Source organism: Papaver somniferum, chromosome 8, assembly GCF_003573695.1.
Source record: "Papaver somniferum cultivar HN1 chromosome 8, ASM357369v1, whole genome shotgun sequence".
NCBI classification, from domain to species: domain Eukaryota; kingdom Viridiplantae; phylum Streptophyta; class Magnoliopsida; order Ranunculales; family Papaveraceae; genus Papaver; species Papaver somniferum.
In genome coordinates this window covers 166077470-166089860 of record NC_039365.1, presented here as the reverse complement: position 1 = coordinate 166089860, position 12391 = coordinate 166077470, and the positions used below count along the sequence as shown (strand labels likewise).

Sequence of the window (12391 nt, the reverse complement as noted above, 5' to 3'; positions counted from 1 at the left end):
AAGGGTGATTGTTATGTTTGTAAAATTCCTGGCCATACGGCAGTAAAGTGTAGACAACATAAAACCTTAATAAGTAGAAAGTTAATGCTAATTTAGTTGAAACAAATTAGAACGAGTTCATTGACATGATGTCGGAAGTTATTTTAATAACCAATGAGAGACTGGTGGGTGGACTCTGGAGCCACTAAGTATGTTTGTTGAAACAGAGACCTGTTCACCTCTTATCAGAGGATAAGGGATGTCGAGAAACTCTATATGAGTAACTCATCTGCGACAGAGGTTGCATAAAAGGGAAAGGTCGAGCATAAGCTCATATCTGTAATATTCTCACACTGAATGAAGTTTTCATGTTCCGAGCATATGAAGAATCTTGTATCTTGTTCTCTTGAAGATGGTAAAAGATTGAAGATCTTAATTAAATGTGGAAAACTTGTTATAACTAAGGGTATTGATTTTTTAGGCAACAGTTATAGGACTTAGGGTCTATATAAGTTTAAAGGAAAATCTGATGAAGTGAACATAGTTGATTCTTGTGCTTTCTTTGTGTGTCTTTGAATGTTTTGCATGGTAGACTTGGAACCGTAAAATTATAAGTCAATGCATAAACTGCCTAGCATAGGCTTCGTACCCAAATTTAGTTTGGATCTTGAACACAAAAGTGAAATGAATTGCATAAAATCTTTTAGCACAAATGTTCATAGTAATTCTAATCCCTTAGAATTAATTCAGTTAGGCCTAGTTGACATGAGTTCAACCCAAAACCACTATGGTAAAAGATGGTTTATAACTTCCGTAGATGATTGTACGAGGTACTATCTTGTATACTTGCTTAGGGATAAGGATGATGCCTTAGAAGCCTTAAGATGGATAAACTGAAGTTGAAACCAATTAGAAGCCTTGAACATAATATAAGATCCTTAGGAGATAATAATTGCCATGTTGATTAGTTCAGGATTACTGCGGTCTTGTGGGAGGAGGCAGTCCTCTTAACTAGTATATCCTGAATATAGTACCCTTAAGGATCAGATGAAACTCCATATGATTTATGGAAAGGTAGATGACCTTCTTATGAATATGTCAAAGTGTGGGGGTGTTTGACTAAGATTTCATTCCTCTTCCTAAAAGAACTAGATAGAAACCAAAAATGTTGATTGTGTCTTCATATAAGGTATGCTGAGTATACTTCTACATATAGATTTTTGGTGTGTGTTCTGATTTTTCATACTTTGGTGTGATTTTTCTGACTTTGTTGTGAATACTATTACATAATCTAGGGATGCTGAGTTCTTTGAACATGTTTATTCTTAAACCTGTACCTCATTAGAGATGTGTTGTTGATCCCCTAGATTTATTTTCAAATAGTCAGAACTTATCTTAAAGGAAGATGAAGTTAAGGTTGAGCCTAAGAGAAGTAAAAAATTAGACTTGAGACTTCTTATGAAGCCGACTTCATAACATGCCTAGCTTAGTCTAAGCCCTGGACTTGTAAAGAAGCCTTGATATCTACTGAAACCCCATTCTGGTAAGAAGCTTCATTTAGTGAAATGGACTCAGTCCGGCGGAACCTGACTTGGGAGGTTTATAGTTTACCTCCAGAGAATAAGACCATGAGATGTAAATGAGTCTTTAAGAGGAAACATTAGGTATATGGAACTGTAGAAAATTTATTAGGCTAAGTTGGTAGCTAAAGGCTATAACTAAAAGAAGGTGTATATTTCCTTGATTCTTATTCACATGTGACGAGATTTACTTCCTTGAGATGCTAATTGTTTTGTTGTCATAAAAAATTAGAGATACATCAGATGGATGTTAAGACAACTTTCTAAAATCGTGAATTAGATAAAGAAATTTACATAGACCAACCTGAGGACTTTGTAGTGAAAGGTTATGATGACAAAGTTTGTAAGTTGAACAAAATTTTGTATGGTTTATAAATAAGCACGTAAACAGTGACATGGAAAATTTGATCATATGATAATGTGTAGTGGATTTAAGTTAATGAATCTGACAAGTATATTACAAGTAACTTGTTAAGGATGCCTGTGTGATTGTATGCTTGTATGTTGATGATATGCTTATACTTGATACAAACATAGATGTGATTAATTCCACTAAAAACATGCGCTGAATGAGAACGTGCTTGAAAGACTTAGGCCCTGTTGATGTAATCTTAGGGATGAGGATTAGAAAATAATCTAACATATGTAGTCTTAGTCATTCTCATATTTTGAATTTGTGCTTAAGAGATACAATCAGTGTGATTGTAAGCCTGCTTGTACTCCGTACGATTATTCTTGTAGACTCAAGAAAAAAAGGGTAATGGAGTATCTTAACTTGAATACTCAAGAGTTATAGGATGTCTGATGAATTTAATGAACTGTAAGAGTCCAGACATTGCCTATATTGTGAGTAAGTTAAGTAGATATAATTGTAGTCCAGAGCAATAGCATTCAGATGCACTGAGTAGAGTATTATGGTACCTAAAATACTCTATTACCTTTTATTTGATTTATCAAAGGTATCTTGCTGTCCTTGAGGGACTTTGTGATGTAAACTGGATAGTTGACTCAGAGGAGTCTAAGTCTACGAGTGGATATGTTTCACTCTAGCATCAGGGTTTTTTTGGAAGATTTACAAACAAACATATATTGCTCAATTCATTATGGAATATGAGAGTATTGAGTTAGATAAAGCACGAGAAGGGGTCGAGTGCCTAAGATGCTTTTTAGAAGACATTCCTCTCTGGCATAGGCATGTGCCAGCTATATCTATACGTTGTGTTAACCAAGCTATAATAGCTAAAGCTGAAAATAACTAATCTCAGTCGGCATTATTTCCATTGATTGGATAAAGTCCAAGGAGAATATCACGCAATCTTTGACGAAAGGTTTATCCCAAGAGATAGTCAGAAATGCATCGAGGGGGAAGGGGCTTAAGCTCATAAATTAAACTTCCATGAAGGATACTCAACCTTGCTGACTGGAGATCCCAAGATCAAGGTTTCGAATGAGACAACTAATTTGTGGTGGGTAAAGGTAAACACTATTAGAGAATTTTATTCTCTGTCCCTTCCCTATGGTGTAGACGTGATAGTGTGACTGCATGTGAATGATGATTTTTAAGAAGTCTTAATGAGTTCTATAGTTTCAATTTAAGATTGAAGTGGGGTGTAGCAGTAACACTCTTTATGGAAACTCACCTATCTGAATGAGGAAGTGGGCCGCTTCCTATGAGAATATGAGCTTTGATTCTCTAGAGCATTCTGAGAAACAGGATATGTCCAGGGCCAAATTGGAAAAAATGGCACGAGCTTGGCAGCAATCTTGGAGATATCACCCGTGGTTGTTATCGCGAATTACATCAAATGCTAGCAGTTCAAGACATAGTTCACTGTCTCTAGCAAGTAATTCCGGTAATATCTCACTAAGTAAAGGTTCAAGACCTCATGGACACCTATGCCTAAAATGGTATTTCCTGCGCTTTTTATGTGATTTTCGTTTTGATGGTTTTGGTATTACTGGAACTTAGGACCTAAAGGTCACTAAGGGTTCACTAGTTCATGCTTTTTCACTTTGGTGAAATATACCTATAGTCTCACCATGTGAGAACTAAAGATGAAAGCTCTCAATACTATTATGATTTATGCAATCCATAGTATCACCCTAGGGTCAACACACTTTTGTGTGAGGGAGAGGACGTACAAATGACTAGTATGATTTCAACACTTGCACAATCAGTCTGTTTGGATCGTGAGGTTGGGATGTTGACTTACCAAGATCTATCTGTGTTTTCATGTTTTATTGAGTTTTCATTCTTGTGGGGGATTGTTGGAAAACGATTAATAAAAAAAATAATTGTTTAAAGTTTTAATAAAAAATTATAATTTATTGTTTTCTTTTGTGAATGAAACTTTTTAGTCCCACATTGTGGAATTTCCAATTTTTAGTAGTTTTAAGAAACTATATAAAGCTTTTAGTCCCACATCGGGGAGTTTTTCTTCTTAAGTTGTATTTGTCAATTATATAAACAAAATCACTACTTTTGTAAAATCTATGAGAAAGGGGTTGCTCTATATTTAGAAGGACTCCCAAGGGAAAAAAATATTTTATATTGTTTTCTCAAGCGTTCGAGATTTTCCTTTATGGTTTTTTCGGAGTTGCCAAGCTGAAGTTGAGCATCTACTACATATGCTAGTAGTAGGTGTATTAGGGTGTTTTATCCTGGAGATATCCGTCCTGTGAGGGCTATAACATCACTCTTGAGTGTAGCCGGGCGAAAGCTCATTCGTTTCATCAAATCGATCACTTCCATTATAAAGGAGCTAAGTATCAATAACTTTTGCTTATTTGATTTTTCCTTGTTTTTGATTATTGCCTTACTACAACATTTCATTTTCAAAAAAGAAAGAAAAAAAACGTCTATGGGAATGTCCCAATTTAATGGGCCGATATGCTTATGTAGACCGTTTTTCTGAGAACGAAAAGTCAACAGTTGAAACCAGTTAAACTCGTAAATCGTAAAGATAATATACAGCTGTCGGAGCTGCTACGCATCCCGAGAATCCTCCCCACTTTCGCACCCAATGATTTCCCACCATTCATCCAGTAGGTGCCCCACCCCTTGAAAAACAGGTACAGCTGTTCGACAAGACACAATAGTCTTTTAATGCTACCTTGTTCTTCTATTGACACCTGTTCTGTACTTTAAATTGGAAAGACGGATATGTCCCCTCATCTGTAAAGATTAAAAATCAAAGAAACACATCGGGGTTAACGGTTGCAGAAGAAAATGACGGGAGCGGAATACGATTTATTTCTGGTAGTGAAATTTCTGGTTTTTAAAGAAAGGGTGAAGATGAAGATGCAGGGGATTGTTTCTGTTGAAGAAATGGTGGACAAGAATACAAAGGCAACATCAAAAAGGTATGGTTTCCTGAAACCCTAACTTTTTTTCTGTTAATTGTTGTTACAGTTGTTTTTGAAACTGTGCTATTTCTAATTAGGGTTTTTCAACGATTTTCTTATTAGAATTTTCACACAGTTTAGTTGATAATAAATGACAGCCGTGAAGAATTGATTTCCGGATTGGGAGAATGCGATAACAGGGATATCCATTCTGACATAAGTCTCAATGATTTTCTGTACCAAGGGTTTTTGACTTGATGACGAAGGCCATGTAGTTATCTATTGGATTACTTAGACGGCTTCATTTCACAATTTAAGGTGAGATACTAAACTAGCTGATTTTTCTCACTGGTTACTTACTTAAAAATAGCCTAGATTTGTTACTTAGTTTTTCTTCAGGTGAATTCAACTGTTAAACCCTATCATTAATAAAACATCTACAAAATCCAATGTAATTGTATTCCAGTACTGACTTTAACTGGCTAGCTGAAGTAGGTGATGTTTCTTTTGATTCTGCAAAACATCTACATTAACTAAAATTGACTAGTCTCACTACATAATGTGTGTGTTACGGAGCAGTGTTCCTAGGTTTCATCCAAAATTGTGTCCCACACCGAGTGCATTTACCTTGAATATAGGGAATGCTTTCTTGTTATTACTTATTAGTATCCTTTCGTCTAATTTTGCCACCCAGATAGATGCTGCCTTGTTGAGTCTCGTGCTTAAGATTTGGCTGTTATGTGATGCATATACAGTTTTTGTTGTTGTTTGATTGGTCTTTTCTCCTCGGTGGAACAAGTCTCAACATTATCAGGAACCATCTGAATTGCAGAACATGGCGTTACACCCAAGAAAGTTTCGGACAGGACAGTATGTGAAGGAGTGTGAGTATAAATGATGGAGCATTTGGAGTGGAACACTCTTTAGTCTAGTGTTTCCTATCAAATCACAAAGATCAATCTCTATAAGGTCCCAAACCCCCTTTCTTTCTCTCTCTCTCTCTCTCTTTTATTTTTTTCCAATTCCCCGAGTTTTAGGAGAGGATTTTAAAGGCAAACAAGTTTTAGGGATGTGAATTGTAATGTTCTCTGGTGTAAAGCTGTTCCGGTGAAATTCTAAATAGTGGATAGTTGAAATACTTAATGCTTTTCATAAAGTTAAAGACTTAGTAAATGCGTTGTTGTTCAGAGACCTGTTAATTTAAGGTGTTGAGAAGGAATGTTCTTCTGAAGAGCATTTTCATGCGAGACTCCTTCCGAGGATGCACATTAAAACATGTAAAATATGAGGCTGAGATCCTAACAGCGAAAGTTAGTTGGACCTGATGCATATGACTGCTGTTGGTATCAATGGCATGTGATGGTCATCTGTATTTGCCGTCCCTTGTAACAAATTAAGTTGGAAATGATAATGAGATGCAGAGGATTCTTACTTTAGGTTAACCAAGTATAGGGTATGATGGGTTCCTACCTGCACAGGGATGGAGGGAGAGGGATTTTGGATTTCACATCATCCTATTAAACCTTGAAGTCAGTTCACAATACAACTTTAATTTTGACGCAAGTTCACAATTCTATAGCTTGAGAAGTGCTTGAAAAAAGTAGTTTATGATGAAGATTGAAAAATGCCCAATTATATGTTTAGTGGTTAGGCATGGGTGTGAGGAAGGGAACTACTAGAAATGATGTATCCACAATGGGATTGCTAGTGCTATTGAGAAGTGCTATCGTGAAAGTGGTAAACTTTTTATACCGTGCGAGTTTTCAACTGTAGCTAAATATGGATCAATTTTTATTTTTTTTGTGAGTATCGGAACAAAATTTATTTGACCCCATAGCATATAAGTCTTGGCTCCACCCTGTACCTACATCAGGGCATTAAGTGATTTTTGAGATGTGCTGACAAATTTGGTTTCATACAGGATTTTTTTTGCTTGAGCACTTTGTAGCATAGTCCTGTCTCTTTGATCTTCATTTGTATGTGATCACTTTTACCTAATGAATAATGATTCTTCGTGCTATTTAATACACTACTATACATGTTTCAATTTCCAGCAAGAAACCTGTTAGGATGCTTTAACTGTCACGGGTGTGGAAATTTTGTATATTTTTTAACTGCTTTCCGCGTTTACCATTTCATTTCGCAATATCTGACCCACTAGGCCATTACATGAGCCATATGTACCTGCTACTCGTGCTGTAGACTTAATGTTGTCCTCGAGCTCTGATGCAAAAACGGAAAAGAGCCAATCATATTAGAGTTTTCCCTGAAAGGTTGAAATTAGCTGTTAAATTTGGTCTCTTAACTCAAATGTTGAGCTTATTTATTTTAGATTTCGCTCATGGAGACCTATTGCAGGAAACTTTTGTTGCGTTGTTTTATTTAATCAAGTCATTTTGGTTGGATCCTCTATAGAGACTTATATTCTCTGTTAGTATTTATGCTTTACTTTTTTATTTCACTTGATTTCTTTCTCACTGAAGTTTTCATTGGATTTCAGGTCAACATGAACAAATGACCAATTGATGGAAAAGTGGTTTTGTGTGGTTACACCCTTGTACATATAGTGAGGCAGGCGGTCGTAACATTGCTTTGCCAGAGAATCAGAAGTTGTTTGTTATAAAACATCGGCACAACAGGTACAAAACTAAATCCATCAAATTAGCTTATTAGGACGGAAACGATTCCATCTTGGACTCTTTTTTGTTTTAAATTGAGTCAAGTTTATATCTTATCTTGTTAGTAGGTTTGTCTTTCATGACTGTAGTCTATTTTTATGCGTTTTCATTGGGTTGGAATTCTGACATCTTCTTAACTGCTGCAGGGAAACTCCTTAATGGTAGTTCACTCTGTTGAATTGGACAGAGCAGTCGAGTAGAACAAAAACGATCTCAAATATGAAGGTATACCCCTCGATCTCTTGCAACGTCCGGGATATTGTTAGGGAAGCATGCGCCAATATGAAGATAAAAAAGGTGTTCTCAGGTAGTACTGAATATTGGAATCAAGGTCTGCCTTCATGGGTTCTTTCAATAATCGGCGAACTTAGACACTTCCTTAATGTAAATCCTTCTTCTAAATAAATTCATAGTTCGTAATAAAATGAAAATAAAGAATAGTGATTTTGAAGTTCACGTAGTCGAGCAACAGTGCCCCTTGTGCAAGAGTGCATGACCAAATTAATAGAAAGGAAATGTGACGAGGACAGCTAGGAATTCGTTTCTTAATATCCACAGTGTAGGCACCAATTTTTTTATTTTTTGAAGCACCAAATATGACATTCTGTAAAGGGTGGAAGTAATCCCATAAGTGGTTGTAGAATTGTGGAACCTCATGTATATAGACGCAAATACTCGTCTGAACCGGATTTCACATTCTTTTAGCATCTTCCTCTCCTAGGTCTTTCAATGAAATGAAGCTCCCAACTGGTTGTAAAATTCTGATCAAAAAAAAACAAAAAACTGGTTGTAAAATTGTAGAACGTCATTTATAATAGAGATATTGTAGGAAAAAAGGGGGCTATAACCAGGTTTAGTCGACCCATGCCCCGCGGAAGTCTAGTATTTTCATACATTATTTTAGTAGTCAAAATGAAACATATGGTGTGCCAAAATTAGCTAGTTTAGACTTTAGACATGCATATACACAGCCACACATTTGGTTTGTGTTTTTATGTTGGGCTAAATTTCTTGTCTCGGTTGACTAAAGCTGATAGGCCTGGTGGACTAAACTATTAAACTTCATTCAAACCTGATGGGCCTGGTGGACTAAACTATTAAACTTCATTCAACAAGATGAGATGTTGTAGGAAAAGGAGGGGTTACAGCCAGGTACCTGTATATACCAAAACTAAAATAAAATGATGAGACTCACTCCCCTTCATCCTAGGAGAATTCCAATGTCGAGGTAATTAGGCAATAAAGCATATTTTGAGTGTCTTGTGCTAAGTTACGTACTACTCCTACTAATTATATCAGAGTTTCCTTAGCCTCAGAAGAGATAAACCTGGAACTTGATCTCTAGGACCATATAAGATTAGCTTTAGGCCTTTAGCAGTTCTTTTGTGTATTATTGGATTAACATTATAGCAACTCAATCTTCGTTTAGGGTGATTTAGGTCTTTTATGTCGCGTTTTGATCAATGATTTTTGCTTTAATGATCGATCTTTTTTCCTTCAAACTTTTGGTTGATTTGTAAGATTTGCATGATGCATGGGCAATTCGAGCCCACTACAACAACTACACATACAAAATAAAACAGTGGCATTTAAACATGCAGTAACTGCAACCAATAATAGGATTACATTATTAACCTTTTCTTTTTCTTCTTCTTCTTATCTTTTCAATCCGAGTCCGACAGGCTGGTATATATTGTCTACACACAATCAAAATGGGCATTGCTATTACTTTAATCATCAAAAGGTGAAATGATTTTTTTTCTCACTTGGTAGTTGGTTCAGAAAAATACCCTACCAAAAGTCTGCTCAACTGAAAGTCAAGCAAGGGAGAGTTAAAATTACCCTACCAGATCGAAAATTTTAATGGGCAAATAAAAAAATAGAACTCATCTGTCAAAAAATTACCACTGCTAGCTATCCTTTTTACTATATATGGTGTAAGAGTTAAAAGTTCTCTCTATATATAGAAGTCTTGATTCATATCCCAATATCATTATCATCTCTTCTCTATAAGTTCTCATTCATATTCCAATATCCTTATTATCATCTCCTCTACATATGTACAACTCTTCCTTCATATTCCAACTTGCTAGAATACTAAAATCAATGGCTTATAATCAACTACAGTTAGCATTACAATGGTTTCAAGTTCAACAACAAGGTCCACTCTTCCTTCCTATCACCGTTTCCATCATCATTTCTCTTTTCATTTTTCGTTGGTTCATTGGTGGAGATAAACGTAAACTACCACCATCTCCGCCGAAACTTCCAATCATTGGAAACTTTCATCAATTAGGAACACTTCCACATCGAACTCTCCGAGATCTTTCAAACAAGTATGGTCCCTTAATGATCATGAACCTGGGTACTGCTAAAACCCTTGTGGTTTCTTCTCCAGAAATGGCTAAGGAAATCACCAAGACCCATGATCTTGTTTTCGCGAACAGACCAGCTACTAAAGGTGCTAAGAAGCTTCTTTATAACTGTTCTGATGTGGGTTTCGCGCCTTATGGTGAGTACTGGAAAGAAGTAAGAAAGGTATGTGTTAGTGAGCTCTTAAGTGCCAAAAGAGTTCAATCTTTTGAAGTTGTAAGAAAGGAAGAAATCGGATTTTTGATTGAGAAGATAAAGGTATTGAGCTTGAAGCCTGACACGGTTATTAATCTAACCGAACTGTTGTTAAATCTTGCTAATAATTTGATCTCAAGAGTTGCTTTTGGAAAGTCGTATGATGAAACAGACGGTACGAGCAGACTCGGGCACTTGACAAGGGACGTACTAACGCTTATGGGAGCATTCAGTGTCGGGGATTACTTTCCAGCGTTTGGTTGGGTTGATATACTCACTGGCTTGACTGGAAGGATGAACAAGACACATGCAGACATGGATGCTCTTGGATTTGATGATAACTTGATTAGTGATTTCTATTCACCATGATTTTTTTTATAAAACAATAGTATCCCTTTTGGGAATACAAAAGTTATGGCGGAGATAATCTCCTCATTACAATAATTATGATAGGAGATATTCTCCTTAATAAAAATAAGTAAAGCAGTATAATATATTCTCTAATACACCCCCTTAGTATGAGCGGGAGAGGAGCAAACGCTAAGACTAGAACGAAAACGAACAAATAGCTGTCGTGGAAGGCCCTTGGTGAAGATGTCAGCATACTGGTTTTCAGACGGGACGTGTAAGACATGAATATCACCGATAAGAACGGGTTCACGAACAAAGTTTATGTCAATCTCCACATGTTTAGTGCGCTGATGTTGAACATGATCTCCAGACATATATATCGCACTTACATTATCACAATACACGATAGTAGCACGTCGTAAAGGTAGATGGAGCTCTAGAAGAAGGTTGCGAATCCATGTTGTTTCAGCAACAACATTTGCTACCCGATATTCTGCTTCATCACTGGAGATATTCTCCTTAATAAAAATAAGTAAAGCAGTATAATATATTCTCTAATAGATGCGTTCTTTGATCAAGTTATTGAAAATCATTTGAATAACAAACTAGGAAGTTCAAATCATGATCATGAAACCATTATAGATACGTTGCTTCGTGTTCAGAAAGACAAAACCCTCAGCATCACTCTCGTTCGTGACAATATCAAAGCTATTGTCCTGGTAAGTATTAATTAATTCATCTGATATATATTCTCTATTGTTCATGCATGTCTAATCAGCATATGTACATGCAACAGGACTTGTTCGTAGCTGGAACAGATACCGTCTCAGTTGTCGTTGAGTGGGCAATGGTTGAACTCGTAAGGAAGCCAGAGATGATGAAGAAAGCTCAAGAAGAGGTACGTCGAGTAGTTGGAGATAGATCAAGGGTTGATGAAGACGATATCCATCACATGGTTTACGTAAAACGCGTTGTGAAAGAGATTCTTAGACTACATCCACCAGTCCCATTATTGGTTCCAAGAGAATCAAGTGAAGAGACTAATATCAATGGATTTCATATTCCAGCAAAAACACGAGTGTTTGTTAATTCATGGGCAATTCAAAATAATCCAAACTCATGGAAAAATCCCGAAGAATTTAACCCGGAGAGGTTCTTTAACAATCCTGTCGATTATAAAGGACAGCATTTTGAATACCTACCATTTGGTGCTGGAAGAAGGGGTTGTCCTGGAATGCAGTTTGGCTTAATAGCTTCTGAATTGCTTCTTGCTAATCTCTTGTTTTGGTTTGACTGGAAACTACCTTTGGATGGTTCAGGTAAACAAATCAATCTTGAGATGGATGAATCTTTTGGACTTACTGTCTACAAGAAAAATCGAACCTATATCATTCCAAGCTTGCACTGAAATGACTGAAGGTGGAATTCGCATTCATTGATTTGCTGGTCGTCTCTTAGTTCGGTTTGCCATTGTTGTTGTTTGTTAATTTGATTTGATCGTGTATTCAATAAGCTTTGTCTGTTTTTCTATTTGGTTGTAAAATGTTTGTGTGTGCAATAAAAATGTTCGGCAAGTTCCATGCCGTCTTGAGTTTTAGAACCGAACAACCCTAACATGCATCTCAACTGTACATCTAATCTTACTTGAACAACTGAACCGCATCTGCAAGAGCAATTTTCTCTTAGAAACATGCTTGCTAACCGTTAAGCAGTTTCCATTTAGAAATTCACAGGGGCGTCGTGGCTTCCTAAAATATAAAATCACAATCACAGAATCACACATTCATATAAGGTCAAGTTACTAAGAAAATGCACAATTAACAAAGCAATTAATATAGCTTATTCAACAACAAATAACACTCTTATAGAGGTGGATGGTTGATATAAACA

At 36.3% G+C, this 12391-nt stretch overlaps 1 protein-coding gene and 1 long non-coding RNA gene across 3 annotated transcripts; both read left to right on the top strand.

Annotated features, from left to right (window-relative positions):
• The first annotated feature begins 4726 nt into the window (after positions 1-4726).
• Positions 4727-8245, top strand: LOC113306876. Of its 2 annotated transcripts, XR_003338879.1 has the most exons (5): positions 4727-4922; positions 5063-5222; positions 5737-5873; positions 7405-7543; positions 7729-8245. It is a non-coding gene; the product is annotated as an uncharacterized LOC113306876 (long non-coding RNA). The 2 variants fall into 2 exon arrangements; XR_003338878.1 differs by lacking the exon at positions 5737-5873 and having other exon boundaries at positions 4741-4922.
• A 1443-nt stretch (positions 8246-9688) lies between these two features.
• On the top strand, positions 9689-11909 carry LOC113306389 (cytochrome P450 71A1-like). The gene is made up of 3 exons (XM_026555333.1): positions 9689-10478; positions 11072-11220; positions 11298-11909. Exons 1-3 carry the CDS (start codon positions 9689-9691, stop codon positions 11907-11909), a joined length of 1551 nt encoding a protein of 516 aa, XP_026411118.1.
• The last annotated feature ends 482 nt before the right edge of the window (positions 11910-12391 follow it).